This window comes from Vipera ursinii (assembly GCF_947247035.1).
Source record: "Vipera ursinii genome assembly, chromosome: 3".
Taxonomy (NCBI): Eukaryota; Metazoa; Chordata; class Lepidosauria; order Squamata; family Viperidae; genus Vipera; species Vipera ursinii.
Genome location: NC_139516.1, coordinates 55031334 through 55056834, shown reverse-complemented (window position 1 = coordinate 55056834; position 25501 = coordinate 55031334). Strand labels below are relative to the sequence as shown.

General features: G+C 38.0%; 1 protein-coding gene across 4 annotated transcripts in view; it reads right to left on the bottom strand.

The window, feature by feature from the left end:
• Positions 1-25501, bottom strand: part of ST3GAL3 (ST3 beta-galactoside alpha-2,3-sialyltransferase 3) — a 214126-nt gene that overhangs the window by 33309 nt on the left and 155316 nt on the right. For all 4 annotated transcript variants that reach the window (XM_083358463.1, XM_083358466.1, XM_083358464.1 and 1 more), the window contains 2 exons: positions 22068-22254; positions 3712-3858 (listed from right to left, as the gene is read on the bottom strand). In XM_083358463.1, coding sequence (XP_083214589.1) covers positions 3712-3858; positions 22068-22254 — 334 coding nt within the window. The remainder of the gene's footprint in view (positions 1-3711; positions 3859-22067; positions 22255-25501) is intronic.

Genomic DNA, 25501 nt, shown 5'->3' with positions numbered 1-25501 from the left:
TAACCAAGCTGGCTAGAGGATTCTGGGAGTTGAAGTCGACACAGCTTAAAGTTGCCAAGTTTGAGAAATAGTGATCTCTACAGAAACGAGGATACAGTACCTCTGCCAGATCCATTATAAAATCTCTGCCAGATCCATTCATGCTTATGGTTACATTGCATATTGTTTTTATATGTGAAAGCACAGCCCATGAATGCATGAAGTTCCTGTTGAATGGAAACATAAGGCCTTGGCTTGGATCACTATTGTCACCACACAAGGAACATTGCCCTGATTTTCCAAATCTCTACACCTGCATCGCTATTTCATATTGTTTTTATATAAATTCCCAGAACATTTAGTTTATTGTTTGTTTCATGTGACAAAGACCATTGGCAAAATCTGTTTTCTTAAAGTCCTATAAACTAAACTATTTTAAAAATGTCCTAGGAGGCTTTCATGAAATGAAACATCAGGTTTTAATTAAAAACCTCCCTGGTTGATTTTGCCAATCTGATATATATATATAAAACACAATTTATCCAATCCTCACAAAGTTAGATTCACAACATATTCTTCCACAGTATCTCATTTCCACTCCAAACAAAATTTAATTGCTTGAATGTTTAGGATAATACATTTCAAAATACAAATAAGAAATAAATTAAGAAAAAGTGGATGGCAAAGATTTATATGTGTTTTTTTCTCCAAAAGACTAAAAGTGTTCCCCTTAAAAATGATGCTGTGTAAGATGAAAAAAGGCGGAACTTCAATATGCTTTGAATACACATGTATTCAAATGTGGAATGTTATTTGTCAATGTGGAAATTATTTGCCAAAGTAGAGCATATTTCCATAGTAAGAGACTTCTTACCATGAGAGGGAGGGGTGGGCATGAGGAATAGCAAAAGTTTTATTTATTCCTTATACAGAGAGTACATTCTTATAAACATGCTAGCAGGGGCAGAACACAGTAAGTTTAACTCCTTTATTGCATCCTTTTTCTGAATCTAGCCATTAGTATGTACATGCTTAAGCTTATGAAGTCACTACATTGGCAAAAAGTAAAATAAAACGAAATAAATACTTAAAGGACCCACTCTACGTGTTCTGAGATTACTCCTACCTAGCAAGTATTAAAAACTGACTTACTGCTGCATGAGACTAGACGTACTGAGACAGCCAAGAAACAAACTCTATAACTTTTTTGATATTTAGTTGTAGTTTCCCCTTTACTTTCCATTTTTAGTGGGAAGGACTGGAGTACTGTGACCACCTCATTTTTATCTATTAAGAATATATATTAACAAATTTAACTTCCTGAAACAATCAACATCCATAATAAATACAATTTATCCTTGCCATTCCTTGAATTAAAAAATTGCTGATGCTAGGAATAAGACCACAGAATCAATCTGACATAAAATTCTTCCCTGTAAATGCTAAATTCAGGAACTGAACAGATATACAACTGTCTTATGAAAATTACTGTTCTTATTTTTATTATAGTTATATCCTATTGCAATCTGTTGATTCTTGGAATGTAAACTTTCACATAATCTATTTAATATGCTAGAGAAATTCAATATGGTGCATATTACGTTCCCTCAAGTTTAGAACATTTAAATGTATTTGCAAGTACGATGGGCAAAGAATTAAAAAAAAGAGCACGGTGGAAATGAATGTATCCTTATTATCACTTCTTCCCTACTATGATACTAGCTTAGTTTCATTTAAAGTCATAGACCAGCTGCCAGAGAATTCTAAAGGAAGAGACAATACAGAGGTTGGAGACAAAAAAAATATGGTTTTTAAAAAATAAATGCTATATAATGTTAGTATGTAAAAGTTTACAAAGGATCAAGAAAGCTTATTAATCATGTACATCATGTGGAAGTAATTGGACTGTGTAGATTATTAATATTTCAAAACGGCAAGGCCTAAATTGTTCCCTTCACATTTCCCAATAGCAATTAGTCAACATTTGTCTACCTCTGTGGAAAGCCTTCTAGAGATACTTGCTCTAGATTGTCTTCTGCAGATAGACATTACTTTTCTAGTACATTGGCCTCAGGACTATTATACAGACAGTCCTTCCCTCAACACTGCAAAGACCATTTCAGGGAAGCAGAACCAAGGGGTCCATCTCTGGGCCATGTGGCGGTTTCCTGAAAGAGGCCCCTGCAAGGACAGGATGGAGAGGAGAGAGGCTGCAGCATCCCTGCAATCAGTCTTAAAAGCAGAGGCCACATCAGATAGCCTGGACACTTTAGCTTATTGTATTAATTTTGAGCACTAAGCGCTGAACAAGGGGCATTGCAATAAGATATGTTGTCCCCTGAGCTACTTGAAAACTTATGTTGAAACCATTAAACAAATTAATGTAATATTCCTAGCCTGAAAACAAACACAACCTCTCTTGGTTTGCATTTGCATTTGCTTTCTTATATAACTTATATAAATGGCATTGGTAAGACATTAAATCTTTCCAGGGAACAGGCTTTTTGCTACAGCACTTAAGAGATGCTAATTAAACAATTAGCTCAATTAAATATTCTTCCTCCCAAACCACATTCATAATAGCAGATTTCTCTCCAATCCTTACGGGGATCAATGTTGAGGACCCACTGCTTTAATTAAAATAGGTTTGACTAAACCTAAGGAATCAAATAAGTTTGATTCCTTTTTTCCAGGTTAACCAGAAGATATCCAAAAAAGTCAAGGAGGCTGAAGATCAACTTTGCCCTAAACCTAAGGCAAAAAAACCCCAAAACCCCACACGAGAGTCTTTATGGAAGCAAGTGCTGATTCCTGGTATAACTACAAATAATATATATTATAAGAGACTCAAGAGTACAGAAATTAAAAATGTTGATTGGACTACATTGGTCTTGGTCTTGAGTCTTTATAGGAGCAATCCTGGGAATCATGAAACAAAAAAGTAATCTCTCTAGCACCAAGGAGAACTAAAACGGATTTGTTAATCAAATTTAGCAAAATGGAATTTATTATTTTTCAGAATATAAAAATTAAAGAAGAATGTAGCCAAAACACAATCTTGTTTAACTTCTTTCTAGATGGGAAGTGACTCAAAAAGGGAAGCAGGGGTATTTATAATTTCTTTGACGGTTCTCTTGAAGGGGGTGTTCATGGTTAAAATTAGGAGTTTTCAATCAACAGCAGATATTGTCAGCTTCATCCAAAAGCTCCAAAAGTCTGATATCACTAGTTTTTATATTGCTGACCCCTGAGCTACTTGAAAACCTATGTTGAAACCATTAAACAAATTAATGTAATATTCCTAGCCTGAAAACAAACAAGATACTTGGCAATTCCCACCTGCTAGGAAAGCTGCAAGTACAGTCATAATTGGTTATACTCAAACATAATGGAACACCATATATGTGCATGCCATATATGTGATCTGGATAGTTTTATGGATTTTCATACTCTGTTTAACATTAAAATTTGCATACATCTTTCATTTTGTGATTATTTTTTATTATTCCTGAATGGTTTCTAGCTTTTTTTTAAACCATCATCAACATTTACTATCTGGATATCGAACACTGCACAAAATCTAAAAGTGATAAGAGTTCTCATCCACTCACTAATATATTGATGAGAATTTAGAGCAGGGAAGAATGCACTAGATTATTAGGTAAGATTTCCCATTTGCAGTACAAAAGAGCGCAAGGGTCATATTGGGAATAGACTCCAGCATATACTTACCCCTCTGCCCATCAGGCCATTGTTGAAAGGAAGGCCAATAAAGCTGAAGGCTGCCTCCTGTATAAAATATGGATTCAGGATTCGGATCTCATGGGGCTCTCTTGGAACATGGGTTGCCACAGATTTCCAGAAGCCATCAGAAGCACTCTGTAAAAATGCAAAGGGCCATTGCAGATGGTTAGAGAACCCAAGTCCTGATTTCCTTTTGAACTCACCAGAACTGTATAAAGGAAACACAAATTAGGAATTGCATCTGGAATCTAACTGTTAATTGTGATAAAAATTGGGAAACAATGTAAGGAACTAAAATAATGGATCTGTTTCAACTAATCTTATTTGGATCTTTAAGATAGATTCTATCCGTAGATGCAGCTATCTTTGGAAATTACACGTGATTTATAATCCAGGCCTTGTTCATGAACACAACTGTTTAGAAAACAGAGGGGGCAATGCATATTGGAGGGGGAATCACTAGTAGTGTACCTTGGTTGATCTCACAAACTAAGCACATTTGGTTGGAGGATTCTCTGGGAATTCAAGGGCTAGACATGAATTAAAAAACAAACAAACCCTGGAAAGACTAATGCTAACAATTAAACTGCAATCACAAGAAATGGAATGGTGCTTAAGGGCATTTTAATTTTGACTGAAATACTGTACACAACATTTAGAAATAAATAATTTACACAAAAAGCCTCCATACTTCAAAGATTTTATTTCAAATTCATATTTCAAAAATTTTACACAAGACATGCTCCTCTAATGGAATACAACTCCTTAGTAGAAAGAAAGGATACATTCAAGAATTGCATGGGTATGAACATATATTATATCCATATCCATGCACACTCTTTGCTTTTTTGAAATAATGAGAAAGATGAAACTTAACTCAAGATATGCTTAGAAGAAAAAAAATATGATCCCACTGGGCTGTTCCCTAGAATGACCACCAAGACTGGTAGTATATTCTTTTGTTTTCACAGTGAACTATACAGACAGTGTGCCCTTTGCACTTGTGGACTGTAGGGAAAACAGAATGTCTACAGAAAAAAGCACCTCATAAATCCAGGACAGGGAGAACTCTGACAGATTAGGAAACTAGGCTCTCAGCTCATGTCCAAAATGGATTACATATCTTTATTTACTATAGTTTGGTCTCTGTTTCTTATGGTACCCAAGGGAAAAAGAATTATTTGAAAATCTACAACTGAGGAAAGATTAGTGGAGACACATCAAGTAGTTACAGAGTGTCTGCTGTAACATTGGTCTCTTCCAAAATAATAAAAAAAAATTTTTTTTAAAAAAAATCTTGTTAAAAATACACTAGTCCTGGAACATAGTGAGCCATGTAAGATTGGGATCATATTCTCAATGAGCTCCACCAACACAATCCCCAGTGGATCTAGAAACACGCCAATTTCACAACACAGTAAAATCAGAAATTGCTCCAGGGGCTGTGTCTATTTCAAATTAAAACCTGCAAATGTACAATTAACAAACTGTTTTTAATAATTCCCATGAGTCATTCATTATTACCTGCTTTCAAAAAGAGTTATAAAATCTACTGGGATTTAATGATCAGCTAACAAAAAGAATCCAATGGGCACTGTACTGATAATAATAATAAACCTTTATTGTCAAAGTACAACATGTGTACATTGAGATTAGCTGAGCCTCTCCCCGTGCTCCCTCCCCCCAACACACATTGACAACAAACCCTCCATACTACCACACCATGTGAACCAACTACACCACACACCGGCCTCCCAAGTCAATTCTGCATAGGTTCACAGAGATTATATCCCATTCAAAAGCCTAACAGCCCACGGATAAAAGCTGTTTTTCAGCCTGTTGGTACGGCTGGCTATACTCCTATATCTCCTACCGGATGGTAGGAGAGTAAAGAGATACCGTCCAGGGTGTGAGTCATCCCTGAGAATTTTCCTCACTCTTCCAAGGCAACGAGCCCTGGTGATGTCATCCAGTGGTGTCAGGGGACAGCCCACAATGTCTTGTGCTGTACTCACCACCCTCTATAATACTTTCCTATCCACGGCTGTCAGACCAGCATACCAAACCACAATACCATACGAGAGGACGCTCTCTATAGTAGACCGGTAAAAGAGGGTCATTAGCCGTTGTTCTACCGTTCTTCTGCAAGACCCTGAGAAAGTGAAGCCTCTGTTGGGCCTTTCTAGCCACCTGGGTTGTGTTAACTTTCCAGGTCAGATCTTCACAGAGGTAGACTCCCAGGAATTTAAAGGAGGAAACTCTCTCCACACAGTCCTCCCCGATGTAAAGTGGGGCAGGTTCCTCCTTTTTTCTCCGGAAGTCTAGCACCTATTTCTATTCTTTCTTTCCTTTGTCTTCTTTTCTCCCTCTATCCACTGAGACTGTTCTTCATTTTAAATTTTTATGGTTATCTAGCAATGGTTAAATTGAATATGGGAAAAATCTTTCTGATAGATGCATTGAACCAGGAGAGTACAATACATAGTCCTTAATTTACAAACACAATTGAACCTGAAGTTTCTGTTGCTAAGCAAGACAGTTGTTAAGGCAGTAACCCAGTTGTTAAGTGAATCTGGCTTCCCCATTGACTTTGTTTGTAGGAAGGTGGCAAAAGGTGATCACATGACATTGAGACACTGCACCCGTTATAAATATGAGTCAGTTGCCAAGCATCTGAATTTTGATCATGTGACCATGGGGATGCTGCAATAGTCATTGTGAAAAACAATCATAGGTTACTTTTTTCAGTGCCATTGTAACTTTGGTCGCTAAATGAACTGTTGTGTGTTGCAAACTACCTGTAATGTATTTGCGCTGTTGGAGAGAGCCTGCTATAACTTTCTATATAAATTCATATACTTACATTAAAAACTTCTGCATAAGGCTGAGGCCAATCTCTATTTGATGACATGGGAGAAGATCATGGCATATGAAGCAAATGATACATATATAGCAATATTTGCATAAGGCACATTGTAATAACACTTGATTATTGCATATGATCAAAGCCAGCAATATTCATATGGCAAACGTTTGTGTGTGTTTATGAAAAAAATGTTCTTACTAATGTACATGATTTATTACTTTAAAGATGAAACACTCGCCTCTCCAGCACAAAAGAAATATTAAAAATATGCACATTTTGGGGAATCAGAGTTCAAAGAGATATACCAGACAGGTCAGCAAGTATTTGAGTATACGGATACAGAAATAAATGTAAATGAAAACTGAATGGGAGAAATGTTGCAGCCTTCTTGGAGGGGAAAACCCTTATTTGTTTTTACCCTTAAAATTTAATTAATAAATTTTATTTAATAAATGTAATCACATTACATCTATTCCCCTAACTAGTACGCATTCTCTGACTGGGTAATATAATTTATGTTTCTAGTTGAAAAAGTAGGAAGCAGTAGGCTGAGGTTGGTAGCATAGATTCCAGTTGAAAAATAATACTGTTTGTGGTTTGTCTTAATTTGGGCTTTGTCAGGTCAAAAAATATAGTAATTTTGATTTAAAACTATTAAAGACTTCTTAATAATGAGATTGCAAAATTTATGACCCTGAGCTACATGAAGTCTCCCCCTAAGTCTTGAGCATGATCCCTCTGTGGTGTCAATGATCAAACATGGCGGTGATAATATCAACATTTGGTGGTTCTTTGCTCTGTCAAACCTGGACAACTTGCCATCATTGAAGGAAGCATGAATTCTGCTTTGCATCAGAGAATATTGTATTGGAATATCAGGCCATGTGCCCATCAGCTGAACAGTAAGACAAATAATCCAAAACACACAAGCAAGTTTAAAAGAGAATGAATTAAGAAGAGCAAATAGAATATTTTATTTTTTATTTTATTTTTATTTTAATCCCATTTATATCCCGCCCTTCTCCGAAGACTCAGGGCGGCTTACAATTTTAAGCACAAACCAATGTGCTTAGCAATAGCCTTCATTCTATGTATATGCCTGCTTATTAGGGCTTTCCCCCCCCCAAGCGGCATTATTACAAAGTCAGCTTATTGCCCCCAACAATCTGGGTCCTCATTTTACCTACCTTGGAAGGATGGAAGGCTGAGTCAACCTTGAGCCTGGTGGGATGCGAACCTGCACTAATTGCAGGCAGCTGGTGTTACTTAAGGAGGCATTAGCCCACTGCTCCACCAAGGCTCCACCAAAGTCAAAGTCCATACCTAAATGCCACAATCCTCAAATAATACTGAGCCGAAGCAGTTCACCATGGAAGAATGGATCAAAAGTCCTATACACTGTCAGAAAAAACTGATTACTAGTTGCAACTACTGCAACTACAATTACTAAACCTAAGAGGATAATTAGTTTTTCACACTGGCATTTAGGGTGTTTCTGTGTATGAAAATAAAAACAAACTTTTGTGTTTTTTTATATTCTCTCTTTCTCTCTTTCTCTCTCACACACAAAATTCTGATAATATTCAACAGCAAAAATCTGCAAAAATTTAAAAAATTCAAAATAAAGCAAATAATTTTCTCTGCATGAAACATTTAGAACTATAAATTTCTTTACTATTGGGATGAGGAAACTCTTCAGGATAGGGAGCTGGAAACATCCCAATAGGAACTGATGCTGTGCAGTTAATCTGACTTTCAAGAAGCAGAAGATAAGAAGACTAAAGAGTAGATCTTCAAGACTCATGGATTTATCTTCCATTTTATCCCACATCAAAATGATACAGTGTTTTTATTCTCAGTGTATTTTGAAGATAGATACTTTTTGGCCAGGAGGCATATTTTGAATTCTAATAATACACTGTGGCACTCATGAAAAATAAGCTGTCAGGACAGGGGCTCATCTTTTCAGTGGCACGGAAAATGTGACCAGTCTCAAAATATCCATTTCCTTAAAAGTAAACTGATAAGAGAGCTTTCCAAAATGGTCTTTATCCTTCAACTTCGTTTCACTGCTTTTGTTTCCAAGAAAGGCTAATATGACCTTGGGCCAGTCACTCTCTCTCAGCTCAACTCCTCTCTTCTCAGAGTTGTGGTGGGGAAAATAGGAGGAGAAAGTTGCGTTGGTTATGTTCAATTCCTTGAGTTATTTGTAAAAATAATAAAGGCGGGAAATCTATCAAATAAACAATGGTTGGAAGCATCACTATTTCAATGAACTGGAGAGGGAAGCTTCAGGTCTGCCTAGAATTTGGCTAAATTGGGCAAAGGACTGGAATCTGGAACACTTTTGCCCCCTCCCACAAGTGAAGTCATATGTTTATCATGTTTACTGGAAAAAAAAGAGTCAAACTTCTAAAAAGGAAGAGCAAGAGAGGTGCTAGTTATGAGTTAAGGGTTGTAAAATAGATTTGGGAAAATGGAATCATTTTATCTAGGGAAGTAGGCATCAAAGCAAGACATATACAAACTGAGTTTGCTTACACCTTCTCCAGAATCTCCCAATGTCCAATACAGAGTGGAATGTATTCTGTCACTTCAGCAAAGACATGATGCATGGAAGAATGTGTACAATATAAACAGAAGAGCAATTAGAAGATGGAATACCTGGTTAGTATCTTAGCTTGCAAGTGAATGAATGTATTTCCCTCTCCTTTGAACTTGTCAACATTCAGCCTTCTCTTTCTACAGGACATTAAAATTGTTTTCATTATCAGATGGGGAGTTGCATTCTTAGAGCTATTTGATTCTCTGGCAAATGCACGTGCCAACGGTAGAGTTAAGTTGGGAAATTTCAGGGAACCCTTCTTGATGTTAGCCAAATGCCTGAACCTGACAGAACTAAAGGAAAAGCTCTACTGAGGGTGTTAAAAAAAGAAAGGCATCTCAAGAATTTGTGAAGGATATTAGCACTGCCAATATTTCTAATCCTTTCTGTTAATGTGTTGGATATGCTCAGAAAGAAAATGCTTTTTTTTATTTTTCATCACAGAAAGCCAAACAAGAAAGCCTAAAAAAGTACTGTTGCTAAACTCTTTCCAAGCACTTTGTTTACCCATATTCCATTAAGTCTCTTCCCAAAAAACTGTCATATTTTTATAGAATTATTTGCAGGAAGGAATTATATTTCCTTTAGTGAGTAATGAACTCTCACAACAAAGAACATTTGTCATCAAAGAGAGTTACATTACAAAAGAAGAACCTGAGCAAAACAAACATGATGGAAATTTTCTTGGACACTCCCACCCTTGATTGCAAAAAGATCAGCAGGCATTGGATAGCACCATTCCAGCTGACAGAATGTATTAAAAGATATCAGCAGCAGCTCACTACATCATAAGAGAAAAATATTCAAAAGAAGAAAGAGAGAGAAATAAAATAACCCCCCATGCATAAAATGATAAGATAACCTTTATTGTCATTTTTTTACTATGAGCACACTGGCCCACGTTAAAAATGAAATTCTGTTGCCTGCTCTCAAAGGAAAGTATATATCTACCCATACATAATACACATATACACATGCTATATACATACATACACACATACCTACACCCATACATATAAATATTCACCACTGTCCATTTTGAATAAATAGCGGGAAGAGGGAACTTGTGAGTTCACAAGACTGATGCTATATGGAACAAAACTGTGACTGAATTTGGATGTTCTGCTTCGGATGACACAAAGCCTCCTCCAAGAAGGTAACAAGGAAAACAGGTTGTGAAGAGGATGTGTAGCATCCCAGACAATCCTGAGGACCTTGCTCAAGCAACGCTTATGTGCTATGTCCTGGATAGAAGGACAGGAACTACCAACAATCTTTTCAGCCATCCTCACCACTCTCTGCACCGCCTTCCTGTCTGAAGCAGTGATGCTTCCAAACCAGACTGTAATGCAATATGACAGGATGCTCTCAATCATCCCTCTGTAGAAAGTGGTAAGGACAGGGGAAGGAAGATGTACTTTTCTCATGCGATGCAGAAAATGCAGGCGCTGCTGTGCCCACTTCACCAATGTCTCTGTTGAATGACCAAGCTAGTCTACTCGTTAGCTGCACACAGAGAACCTTGATCTTGCTAATCACATCCACAGGTGAATCATTAATACAGAGAGGAGTGTAGCTGTGCCTGTCTTTTCAGAAATCAACAACGATCTCTTTAGTTTTTCCCTATGTTTAAAATGAGGCTGTTTTTGTTACATCAGTTCACCAAACCCTTGCAGTAAGCACCTCATTGTCATCTTGAATAAGGCCAACTATTGTTGTATCATCCGCATACTTCACAATATGGTTGGTGGCAAATCTGGCACAACAGCCATGGGTCAACAGGGTGAACAACAGTGGACATAGCACAATGCCCTGAGGAGAAAAGTCAAACGAAAGTCAAAAAGTAAAGCAGAAAATTACAAAAGCCATGGGCTCACAAAACACATTTGCAATCAGAGCATTCCTTCTTCCTCTGGTGACAGAACAGAGGTCTCGACAGTTTTCCCAAAGCCCAGGAAGGATAGAACCTTATGATGAGATTGCTAGGTGCCTAAAGTAAGAAATCTAGAAGTTAAAAAAAAAACACAACTCCCAGAATCTTTGATCAAGAGGCAAATCCCTAGTGATTGCAAATTGGCTTCATATGCTCAACGCTTTTCTCTCTTAGCTTCTCCCACAATCTCATTAAGCACAGTGTGAAAAATTGCTGTAATTTCTACCACCACCCCACTAATAACAGGGGAATATGAAAGATGTAGTCCAAAATATCTGGAAAGGTTCAAATTCTAGTTATAAGAAAACAGACTTTTTTATTATAAAGAATGAAGAGGCAAATGTAAAAAAGATGTTGAGACTCTAGAAAGAGTACAGAGAAGAGCAACAAAGGTGATTAGGGGACTGGAGGCTAAAACATATAAGGAACGATTGCTGGAATTGGGTATGTCTAGTTTAATGAAGAGAAGGACGAGGGGGGACATGATAGCAGTGTTCCAATATCTCAGGGGCTGCCACAAAGAAGAGGGAGTCAAGCTATTCTCCAAAGCGCCCGAAAGCAGGACAAGAAGCAATGGATGGAAACTAATCAAGGAGAGAAGCAACTTAGAACTAAGGAGAATCTTCCTGACAGTTAGAACAATTAACTAGTAGAACAATCTGCCTCCAGAAGCGGTGAATGCTCCAATACTGGAAGTTTTTAAGAAAAGACTGGACAGCCATTTATCCGAAATGGTATAGGGTTTCCTGCCTGAGCAGGGAGTTGGACTAGACGACCTCCAAGGTCCCTTCCAACTTCTTCTTCTTCTTCTTCTTCTTCTTCTTCTTCTTCTTCTTCTTCTTCTTCTTCTTCTTCTTCTTCTTCTTCTTCTTCTTCTTCTTATTATTATTATTATTATTATTATTATTATTATTATTATTATTAAGCAGCTAGTTTTTTAAAAAAAACAATTTGCAATCAGAGGCATTCCTTCTTCCTCTATTGGACAGACAGAGGGATCTGGACAGTTTTCTTAAGGCCCAAGAAGGATGGAACCTTTTAAAATCATCTCCTTCCAGGCTGCAACAGGCTGAAACCTGACTGCCTTTTATTTTTCTATGTTCTATCCATACCAGCTAATCATTAGAAATAACTTTGTAATACTGGGCACTAATATCTAAATTGTTGTTCTTCCCTCTCCATCACTATTTCCTTTCATATTGGCAATGTTTATGACAACTGAGGTGTTTTTTTAGTGGAAGAGGAGAGTAAAGATATTTTATAAATATTTTGTGACTGCCATAGGTGCATTTCATTAATAAATAAATGAAAGTTATGCAAAAGAGTGAGAGAATACAGTACTGCTCCTGAATAACTTTTTGCCTACTGTGTATATCTAACACTAATCAATTTGCTAAAGTGACTACAAATTCACTTTGATTTTACTTTATTAATAAGTTTTAAGCTGAAAATACTTTTGTGGGAACAGAGAAAAAAGTTCCAAATCTAAACCTATTGTCATGGAGAAAAAAAGTTATGTAACAAAATAGAAAAATGGGCAGAAGATCAACAATGTGTTTCTTTCTGCCACAGATAGGTGCCAAATGAAAACCATCACCTATTGTATCTATGGCAGTCACAAAGTGATTAAGAGCAAAAGAATCCTGCCAAGGAGGACAAAATACAAAACTTCTAGGTGAGATTAACAGAGTAAACAGTCTTTACAGGATTAGAATTTGTAGGTGTCATTGTCACGTTAAAAATAAGAAACAGGTGACTGACAGTATGAAAGAGGGAAAGAGCAAAGAACTAGGGTTGCAAATTGATCAGCTAAACAGTGCAATCCTGTTTCTTTATTAATGTCCACCAAGTTCAATGGGACTGTGCATCCTAAGTATGCACAGGATACCACTCTGATGATGAAGCAGACCTCTTGGAACATGCACCTGCATACACACCAATATACTCCACAATTTGAAAAGTCAAGGAGTGAAGGACTCACCACAAGCATTAGTGCTATGATGGCGAACCTATGGCATGCGTGCTCTGTAGGCACACGTACCATCGCCCCAGTCCTAGGCCTTCAGCTGGGTTTTATAAAACCTTTTCGCTTTAGGCCTCCGTCGCTATGGGGGAAGAAAAAGGTTCAATCAATCAATCAATCAATCAATTTCAACTTCTTGTGGGGGGAAAAAAATCTCGCAAAGTTGAAATTGATTGTTTGAACTTTTTAGACCCACCCAGTCTGCTGTTACCACTACAGCCATGCCCACCCAATGGGCCACGCCCACCCGGCACCTGATGATACATAAAGAGGGTTTGGGGTTGCAGTTTGGGCCCTCGGTCTCTAAAAGGTTCACCATCACTGCACTAGTGTGTTAAGCAAGTTAGAAATGTTCATCAGAATTTGAGGACAGCAGTTTGGCTTTGTACATGAGGTGAAGGGAAGACCACCAGTCACCTCCTTTGTGGAACACCTGCAAATACTGATGACAACCAATACTGATTATGCACAGCAGGGAAGAACAGCACTGAGGCAGGAGCAGATGACTGTGTGCCTGAGACCAACATGACTGCAGGTCTGTTCCCCACTCAGTTCTTCAGGAAGAGGGATTTTTTTTTCTCCTTAGTTCTTCACAGAATCTACTCAAGCCTTCACAGAATCCTAGAATTCCATGAAACCTAGTTTGAATAATCCTAACCTAGAACTTTTGGGTAGAGAAGCATACAAATGAAGCCAATCAATCAATCCTAATAAATAGCTATAACAAAGAGTCAGAAAGCCACAGGACAAAGCCTGTCCTATGTACTGTGTCGAGTTTCTTATGTATGACTATCTCTTCTAGGCAGAAGATATGAGTGTACAATTGTTTCAATGAGCATCTAGCTTCCAGGGAGCAGGTCTGTTCCTTAAGCCATTATGACAGTGGAACTGGAGAAACTGGCTGATTATGCACACATATCCAACCACCAAGAAGAAAAGTACAAAAATAGTACAATACATTTATATAAGAATATTTTTTTGGTGGGGGGAGTTGTGTCCGTGTAAGTCAAACTCCTGTATAACATCTTGGCTATGTTTGTTCTTCACATGTTATATTGTCCCCAACTTAGCGCTCACCAGATATGTAGGATGTGGGAACAGATGTGGGAACTAAAGGTCAGCATATCAGAAAGACACTAAGTTGAAGAAGGCATTCTTATGATGCTCCTTCACATACTTATTTGAATTGCATTTTTCCTTTTGAGATGCATCGATGAAGTTATCAGCTATCTTCCTAGACGAAAATATATTTAGGGGGGAAATCTCAGAACAATGGATTCCTGAAGTTATGCAAAAATGCCATTAACCAACAAGGAAAGACACAGAGACGGGTCTGGAAGGCTTATCCATAATTGCAGAAATTAAGGAGATGTCTATAAACACTTTGTTCCTTTATATATTAAAGGATAATTATACATTATAAACAAAAATATACATTAAAGTCCCATTGCTCTTTTTTAAAAAAATTTTTTTGCATTTTATTATTTATTATATTTTAAAAACAACTTTTCAGATAGTTATTGCTGCTAAAACCAACTCAAATTTTCAAGTTTCAAACCACTTCATAATCAGCACTGAGGAATAAGTAAGCTTTGCAGGAGGAAGGATTATGGATGAGACAGTAGCTTGGTTAAGGTCTCCTACTGAGTTCCTGGACAGAACTTTCATCCAGACCAAGGGCTTATTTGCAGCTCAATCTCTTATCTACAACACTAATCTTATACGAAGAGAGGATTCTCAGGTTACCACTTCTGTGCTCTAAATCATTTCTCTCAATCCCTCCCCCCCATATGTTCCAATTATGCCTCTGCAAGGACAAACATGCACACAGAGCTTTCCCCCAAGCTATGGAGATCATAAGCAAAGAAATGGAAGACAGATACTGTTAAGCATCCTTGCTACCACCTTACTCAAATGGAAAAATTAAGCAGTTGTCAAGTTCTAGAAATAACAGTGTAGGGTTTCTATTACAACTGCATATGTATGAGATACAGTCAATCTTCTGGGTGGTAAAGCATGGAAATTTCTTCAACTAAATTTTAGAAATTTTAACTCAGAACTGCGTTGTGCGTTATGACGAACTGTGCTCACAAACAAATTTGTTCTGTTTTATTACTTTTTATACCAGAGATCAATACTGGCATACAGTATCATATACCCTGGATGCACAGCCAAAAACCAGAATGGTTAGATTAACAGGAAAAGACAAACTTTGGATATAAAAGCTGTTGTAAGAGGAGATTTCTGCACTCTATGCTCCAGGAACAAGTATGTGAAAATTACGAAGAACAAGAAGAATTTGAATGGAGACCTGCCCAGAAGCTTGGAGTGTATTGGTGCAGGTAATTTGGGTTTTTCCTCTTTGTAAGAAGAAAGCAAGGGTCGCAGATCCCCCAACCTTTCAGAAATACATGTGCTTGTTTTGCCCCACCCAACAAGGAATGCAGTTATTCAATCCCTCTCACCACTGCACAAGGATAGGTAGAATTAACATAATGACAAGTTTTCTGCCCAAACATAGCTTGGTTAAATCTGAGGTAAGCACTTCTATTGAGCAACTTGAGACCCATCAGGTTACATTTATCCCCAAGGAGGAAGAATGGCAAAAAATAAAATATAATAAAATAAAAAGGCACCTGACTAAATAATGAGATTCTCAGTGTACTGGCAAAATGTTGTATGTGTTCGGCATAATTTCCAGCTGCATGCAATAAGTGATTCCCAAACTTTCAATTTCACCTATCTTAAAGTCTCTCAAACAAATGTAAGACCTGAGAATTAGAGTTTAGAATTTATTTTTGGACAGAAAGAAAATAGGAAAGTTTCAAAGGTTAGAACCTTATAGGTAGTCTTCAGGTTACAATGTCAGTTGTGACTAGGATTGCCTTCTCTAAGTGATGCTGCCATAAAGTGTGATGTCACATGACACATCACTTAGCAACAGCAATCTTGGTAGCTGTCCTAACCCCAGGAGCGTGTGCATCATTAAGCAGGAAGTGACAGGAGTCCCAAGCAAGAAGGGTAGGGGTGCTATGGAGAGCGGGATTTGCTGCAGGAAGACTCAGTGGAACACAGGCTGATGGCTTCACACTGGTTGAGGGAGGCCTGGATAGGGAAGTGCTATGAAGTATGAGAATCCTGGGATCTGTACTCCATTGTAGGCTTCTTTGGAGAAAAAGTGGTAAGAGCGACTTACTGGAGTGACTTGCTACCTTCCCTGCCAGCTTCCCCATTGACTTTCTTTGTAGGAAGCTAGCAGGGAAGGACACAAATGGTGATCGCACAACATCAGCTTGCCATGAGGTCGTATTCACAAACTGATCACCTTAAATGTCCAGATTGTGATCATGTGTCTGTGAGGGTGCTGTGACAGCTGGAACTTGGTCATAAATCATTTTTCCCCCAGCTCTATTGTAACTTTGAATGGTTGCTGAACAAATGGATATAATCTGGGGACTACCTGTAACTGAAAGCATTCTAATTAGCCAAGCATATTATATGGAGTTTCTGCTTGTGAAATCTTATCTATTTTGCTATTTTACGCTACAAATATTTCTTGCATGTTTGCCATGACCTAGATCTTTATCTGAAAGGGAACTTTGCACATACCTTCTCCAAAACTGAGATTCAGTCCCCATCTATACCACCACCCAATAGTTTTTATACATCTTTTCCTACAATATCTTGACAAAGCAAATCTCTCAAAAAATTATTCTAACCACAATACTGGTTTCAGAAATAGGGAAAAGAAAAAGTAAGCACTGAGTTACATGCAAAAATCTCTGATTTCAATAAGCATGACTTTGAATTTTTTGTAGGGTACTGTGCCAACATATATCATCCACAATTTAAAACTGTCAATGATCAGCATGGATACGCAGCATATTTTTATTGAGGTAAACAATAAAGTGTCATTTCTGCATGAAGCTATTTCACAATTTATGCCCTTGACATTTTAGACAATATTTAGGTATCAATCAAAACAAACCATGAATTTGGCTGATAAGCATGGTATTTTTTTAATGTGCAATAACTAATTCTTTTGAGTTTTAAAGAAGTCTTGATAGTTCCAGTATAGTAACATAAAAAGCTTTGGATCACTTCTGCGCTGTCATGACTGCAATCTTGACTTTTTTGACCACACACTCATAAAATGTTGCCCCCCCCCACGGTCATATGATCCTGATTCAGGATGATGTCAACCTGTTCACACTTACAACTGACTGCCAAGCACCCCACAATTATATAATCTCCATTTCCAATCTTCTCTGCTGACTTCCTTAGCTCAGTGGGGAAGGCCGGTTGGGAAGGTTCATGCTATTGCTTGTTTGTTGAGATGACTTCCTTTTGTCTCTGGGGCCTGGCTGAAAGAGGGAGGGCTGAAACTCTCTGACAAGAGAGTTACTTGCCAAAAGATATCAGCCCTTTTGCTCCATCCATTTAATGACTCAGGAGATTGCTTAATGACCAGAACTGGGAGTGCCAGGATTGTGGTTGTTGGATGAAGCAGTCTTATGACATATTGCTAACGACCGTGTTGCTTTCAATGACTGAGATTCTGGATCACAATTGTGGTCAGAAATCAAGAACCACCTGTAATCTGATTCAAGCATTTACCTGTATGGGAAATTCCCCAGAAACATGTGCGGATTGCCTGCAGTTTCATTACAGAAGATATAATTTTCAACTGCATATATATTGAAAAGTGCTAGGTGTAATTTGAATTTTTCACAACACCCCCATTTGCCATTCCTGCGTTTCCCAAGGGCCTTCTCCCTCCAGGGAGGAAGATGGTTCATCTGTCGCCATCCAAATCCAGTCTGCCCTGCCTCACCAGCAGGCATCCCAGTTGATCTCCCATCCTTCCTCTTTCCACATGCAATAAAAGCCTATGCTGATTCACCCCCTCTTAAGAGAGCCCTGGTGAAGCCTCCTCCTTTTCCTCAGCTGCCTCGTGGAATGCCTGTCACTTTATTGTAGGGAAGGGATACCAAGGGAGATACAGACCACAAGGAAAATTGCATCCTCCATCACTCTGCCCTGTCCCCAAGGGAGTCCTCCCTCCAGGGAGGAAAGTGACTCACCTGACTGCCAGTGCCCCCAGCCATCCCTACCTTGCCAGCAGGTATCCAAGTTGCTCCCTCATTGTTCCCTCACTAGTCACCATCATTAAAAGATTACAAATTTCAGCCTTGGTTCCAAAGCAGCCAATGGCTACTCATTTAGTCAGACTTTGCTGCTAGCTGGTTAGGTGCAGGAGCCAGAGGAGGCAGGAAGGAGGACAGGGATATACTCTGGTCACCTACCCTTACACTATACAACCTACAGGGTTGTGAGAAGTGTAGTTGGATACAGTGGTGATGCTGAAGCCAAATCCCACGTAAGTCATGAGTCCTGAACTCATGCATTCCATAAGTTAGCCCATTTGAAGTAAATTGATTCATAAACTGTTGCTCTATGATGTATTACTTCACCCAATTGACAATTACAAAATATCAAAGAAACACAAGAATTTTGGTAGCATACTTAACAACCCGTGACTTGTTGGGCCATCCTTTCAGAAATAGAGTAAAGAATAAGAGTAAATAGAATAAGACAGTGACCATGGGTAGGCAAAAAAGCAGTGAGAATGGGAACAACTTCTGACTTCCTGATAGCTTCCTGATTGACGTTGCTTGTGGGAAGCTGGCAGGGAACATCAGAAATCACTCATTCTCCTCAGCAGTTCCAACCAGGGAACTACTTGTCACTTTGCTGGGGAAAGACAAACAAAAGGAGGTGGTGACCATGAAGTAAACTGCACACATACTCATCATCCCCGTGTGTACCCAAGGGCCCATTCCCTTCAGGGGGAAAAAGGACTTACCTGTTGTCTGCTGGCACCCCCACTCAGCCCTATTTCACCAGTAGACATCCAAATTGCTTTCTTCTTTCTTTCCCTTATTGCCCACTGCCATTAAGATATAGGTAGTACTCAACTTACAACAATTCATTTAGTGACTGTTCAAAATTGCAACAACACTGAAAAAAGTGACTTATGACCATCTTTCACCGTTGCAGCATCCCTATGGTCATGTGATCAAAATTTGGATGCTTGGCAACTGGTTCATATTTATAACAGTTGCTGTGTCTTGGGGTCATGTGATCACCTTTTGCAACCTCCTGACAAGCAAAGTCAATGGGGAAGCCAGATTCACTTAATAACCGTGTTAGTAACTTAACAACTGTAATGATTCACTTGACAATTGTGGCAAGAAAGGTCATAAAATGGGGCAAAACTTACTTACCCAACAACCTAAATTTTGGGCTCAATTGTGGTGGTAAATTGAGGACTATCTGTATTTGAAATATCAGCTTCGATTTCAAAGCAGACAATCCCTGTTGACCTCTTAGTTGAGGAGTTGAGGTGGATTAGAGGATAGGGATACACCCCTCCAATCCTTTGCGCCACAGAAACTATGGATTTTTGGGAAGTGTAGCTGAAAGGTGTGGTGGAGCTGAAGAGGCCACAACTTTGCCAAATTTCTCTCCTGTAGGACTCATAGTTGCCAGATTTTGGATGGATTCTTTAAGTTAGCCATTTGAAGTATATCGATTCAAAAACTGTTGCCCTATAACACACCATTACACCTAATTGTAGATTACATTTGAAGGTTTCAAAATATCAAACAGATACAAGAGTTTTAGTAGTAGCAGATTGCAGCAGGATGAAATAAGCCTTTTTTGGGTCCTCCAAGAATGTTTCTTGACATATATTGTAATGCCTGTAGATGTATCTGGCAAAATTAACTCACAAGAACAAGAAAAAGGAGGTGAAGTAAAGGGAAATTTATGTTCTAGTCCCTGTGTGTATTAATACCTTCTGGAAGTAGTCGGCTTGACAGATCTGCTTTCTGCCTCTCCCTTTGCTTTTCCCTCATGACTGTGACTCACTCTTAAGCATCTAGAGAACTCATTTCCTCTTTGGTGCAAGATGGATTAGTTTTAACCTATTTGGACTGTGCATCGGCTTTCAGGGTGAAAGTGCATGTTTTTGTGTAGCTTTTGTCTAAAAGGAAATTCAGATGTGTGATGACAAACAATAGTTAATGAGAAAGTACCAGAGGTCATAATAAGCTATTCAACAAGGAAAAATTAGTTACTACTTTAGACTGCATTATACTCTAGTCCACCTCTTTACAAAACATACTATCATGATAGTGAAAGGTCTCTATGATTCTAAAGTGAACTCAGCCAATAATCCCTCAGAGAATAAGCAGAAATAAGAAATATGGAGACAGCAATATTTTCCTCCAGTAAATATGCACTTTGTGTTCGCACAACCTTTTCGTATCTCATATTTCAAAAACAAATCATGACTAGTTATCTATACTATATAAAATGGGGAAATTCTCTTATACCATCCAGAAGGAATATTTTGACTAACACTAGACCTTGTTTCGTTTGATAAGTAGTTATTCATATCCCCCAAATACATTGGTCACCAAACTGATGCACATATAGATTGAGAGGGCAAGGAAGTAAATATATTCTCATTCCCTTGATGAAATACAACTCAACCCTACTTGATCCTCAATGGCTCCCCTGCACATTGTGACTCACAGATGCCTGTGCAACAAGCAGTGTTTTAACATAGCTGCACTTGCAGTCAAGTGTTCACTCACCATCAGACTTCCACTAATAAAGGTTATATCCTGATGCCACTGGCACTTCCTCTGTAAATTCATGTTTGGGCAGGTTATTGGTGAAATTGGGTATATTCAAGTAAGAGGGGAAAACCTGTAAATTACTAATATCCAAATAAACATTTGCCCTTGCTTGCCTTCTTGGCCAACACAAAGCAGATGTTCAAGGAGAATCCCCTGCAGATGATTTTTTTTTCTGAAGCAAGGAATTATCTTTGAATCAATCAACTAAATAGCTTGTTTGCATAAACCTCAACTCTGCTCCCAGGTTGGCTTAATTATTTCAAAAGAGTCCGATCTAATCTTGGCAGAATCTGTTTTTCTGAAATATATTTCTGCTCAATGTGTTCTAATAAAACAGATTTAAGAATGACAATAGTTCTCAACTAAAAGCATAGTGTCCCCTACATTTGCTATTAAGGATTATAAAACATGCTCTACTCATGCAACATAGTGTATGTTTCAAATAATTGAAAGAACAGAACAAAAAGTAACTTGCAAGTAAGAACAAAAATAAACTTCAAAGTTTGCAAACATAAATAAAAATAGTTTCATCATTTTATATTCAAGTACAAATGAAAAATGTCTATAAAAATGAATATTACATATGGTTTCTAAAACCGTATTGGTTAGGATGCAAGACCGTATTGGTTAGGATGTTGATTGACTAGTCAGTCTCCAAATATATTGTCCAGTCTTTAGACTGAATTTATTACCCATGGCTAGCCATCTATCAATCTTGTTATTGACTTTTCCCAGCAGGCAGCTTGCAGAAATATGCTCTTTTCACTTTATCATTATCAATTATTTGTTATGTGTTGCCACCCCAGATTTCTTATTTCTGTATAAAAAAACTTCAGTTGAATTTAATAAACTTTAATGCCCAGGTTATTTGGGGAAGAACTCAGGACCCATTGTTAAGACAGATGCAATTCCATAGAAGTAAGTATATAGGAAGCATAAATACTGAGCCGGTAACTAAGTTCTATTTCAGAAGCTTCTGTAGCAAACTGAGATTATATCAAAGTAACAGCACATGTGAGATGATATCATAATACAAATTAAGTCCTTACATATAAGCAACTTCTGATGCAAACTGCATTTTTTGTGGTCACTGTAATCACATATATTTTCTCATTTCACCTCTTTGGTCATCAATGTTGTAATTATAAGGGAATAATTGTGAAACATCAGGAATTCCTCCAAGGAGAAAAAAACAACCTTTATCTTACCACTTTTTCCTTATAAACAATGTACTTCAGCCACTTGAAATCCTGCCACTTGAATCCTGCCAGTACAAACAGGGAATCCTTCTCATACTGTTCAGGTTTCTGGATAGCCCCTTCTGGATACGTTATCCGCATTGTTGTCTTGCCACCAACATCTTTTTCAAAGCCTTTCACTGGAGCAGAATTCAACCTTCCGGGAGATTAGAGAAAAATTATGAATTGTATTTATATGAGAGTTCAAGGTTTTGTGTAAAAAAAGTCAATGTCAGGAACTCCAGTACAGTAAAAATTGCAAAGGCATCACACTCAAATTATTGAGGATTGTTACTGCCAATAAAGCAGTAAGCAGTAAATAAAGCAAAAATCAGAATTGATACTGCCATTAATTTACACTATAAACGATCTATTCTTTGGAGGCAAGATATGTGATTATATGTTGTATGGAGAAAGTATTAATATTGGCAAAATATGTTTATTTTTTATTTATTTATATTTCACATTCCTGAACTGCCATCCCCCTCAAAGAGGGACTCTGGGCAGTGTAAAATAAAACTTCAAAATATGAAACATATATAAGGATTAAAATGTTAGAATTAAAAATTTTAAACGGTATAAAAATTTTAAGGAGGCAAGAATAATTAAACCTTGTTAAAATCATGTTCTTTCTTGAGTCTTCAATTAAAGAAGAAGAACAAATTCCTTCAGCAATTTGATACTTCCCATGATTCCCAGCTTACTACAAACAAAACTTGAGAAAAATACTCATTTAAAGATACCAGGCACACTATTTTTAATTAAGTTATACAAAGGAATTTCTAGAATCCCTTCTCATTTCTTCATATTATTTTTGGATTTTTTTTAAAAACATAGAAGTTGCTGCTAAAAAGGTTTTTTCTGTACTAAATTTTCAGTGTTATGATTTAATCAGTTTTTCATAGAATTGCAGTGTGTTAGAGGTACAATGTTCAGATAGAGAGATAGATAGATAGATAGCTAGATAGACAGACATACATACAGACAGACAGACAGACAGACAGACCTTTATTCTCGTTTTTTACTCTGGGCACAATGGCACACATTAAAAATGAAATTTAGTTGCCCACTCTCAAAGTGAAACACATTCATGACACATACCTAAACATACTATATACAACATATGTATAGACCACAGGTCTGCAACCCGCAGCTCCGGAGCCGCATGCGGCTCTTTCAGCTGTCTCCTGCGGCTCCCAGTCCTCTGCCACGTGCAGTCCAAAAAAAAAAAAGTGTGACTAAAAAAGTTCAACCAATCAATTCAAATATGTAGGGTAGGTGCATATCTCGCCTTGGCTCCACTCTTCAGTCAAACCCTGTTCTGCACATGCGTGCATGTACGCGCATGCGCACACATTTTTTGCGGCTCCCAGTTTTTCCTTTTGTGAGGGAACCGGTTCCGAGTGGCTCTTTCACTGTTTCAGGTTGCTGACCCCTGGTATAGACCCACACCCCTACATATACATAACAAATAAATAAATATTTTTTATTGAAACGTTTTACAATACATTTTAAGTATAAACTCCTTCCCTCCCCCTCCCCTGCAACTTCCCCTCCCTCCCCCTCCCTCTCCCTGACTTCCCAGAGCTGAATACAGGGTATTGCCGCTAACAAACTTAAGCTAAAATATGCTAACCAATTATGAATACACTTTAAATCCTACCACACTTTAACTCCACTTAAACATAACTAAATAATAATACATCTTATAATTCTAATACTCGTTCATATATTAAATGAAATTTTTTAGTCCCATATTAATTCTGAATATAATCGGTCCATCTTCTCCATTCCGAAATATATCTCTGTTGCGATTGTTCTTTCAAATATGCTAAAATTGTTACCATTTCTGCCAAGTTTGAAACTTTTAAAGTCCACTCTTCTATAGTAGGCAGTTCCTCCTTCTTCCAGTATTGCGAAACCAAAAGCCTTGCTGCCATTATTAAATTCAACATCAATTTAGTTTCTGTAACAGTACAATCTGTAATAATACCCAACAAGTCGACCATATATGATAGTACGTTGATAAATAAATATTAAATACTGTCCATCTTGAATATATAACGGAAGGAGGAAGCCTGAGAGTTCACAAGGTTAATGTTGTGTGGAATGAAACTGTGGCTGAATCTGGATGTTCTGTTACGGATACCACGAAGCCTCCTCCCAGAAGGTAACAAAGAAAAAAGGTCGTGAAGAGGATATGTGGTGTCCCAGACAATCTTGCGGACCCTTATATGCTATGTCCTGGATGGAAGGGAGGGAACTGCCAATAATATTTTCAGCCATCCTCACTACTCTCTGCACCTCCTTCCTGTCTGAAGCAGTGATACTTCCAAAGCAGACTGTGATGCTGTATGACAGGATGCTCTCGATCGTCCCTAGGGGAAGGAAGATGTGCTTTTCTCATGTGCAGAAAATGGAGGCACTGCTGTGCCTGCTTCACCAGTGCCTTGCTATTGAGTGACCAAGCCAGCCTACTTGTTAACTGCACACTCAGGAATTTGTGTCTGGTGGTGAAAGGAAAGTCCGATGCTGTAAAGATTTTTTTCTCCATAGGAACCTGGAATGTAAGATCCATGAATCAAGGAAAGCTGGACGTGGACAAACAAGAGGTGACAAGACTGAACATTGACATCTTAGGTATCAGTGAACTAAAATGGACAGGAATGGGTGAATTTAATTCAGATGACCAGGTATACTACTGTGGGCAAGAATCCCTCAGAAGAAATGGAGTAGCCTTCATAGTCAATGAAAGAGTAGGAAAAGCAATACTGGGATACAATCCTCAAAATGACAGAATGATCTCAGTTCGAATCCAAGGCAAACCATTCAATATCACAGTAGTCCAAGTCTATGCCCCAACCACCGGTGCTGAAGAGGATGAAATTGACCGATTCTATGAAGCCCTACAGCACCTTATAGAACTAACACCAAAAAATGATGTTCTTATCATCATGGGGGATTGGAATGCTAAAGTAGGAAGCCAAAAGATAACCGGAATAACAGGCAAGTTTGGCCTTGGAGTACAAAATGAAGCAGAGCACAAGCTGATAGAATTTTGTCAAGAGAATACGATGGTCATAGCAAACACTCTTTTCCAACAACCAAAGAGATGGCTCTACACATGGGCATCACCAGATGGTCAACACAGAAATCAGACTGACTATATGCTCTGCAGCCAAAGATGGAGAAGCTCTATACAGTCAGTAAAAACAAGACCAGGAGCTGACTGTGGCTCAGACCATGAGCTTCTCGTTGCAAAGTTTAGGCTTAAACTGAAGAAAGTAGGGAAAAGAACTAGGCCACTCAGGTATGAATTAAATCATATCCCTGTTGAATATACAGTAGAGGTGACAAACAGATTTAAGGAATTAGATCTGATAGACAGAGTGCCTGAAGAACTA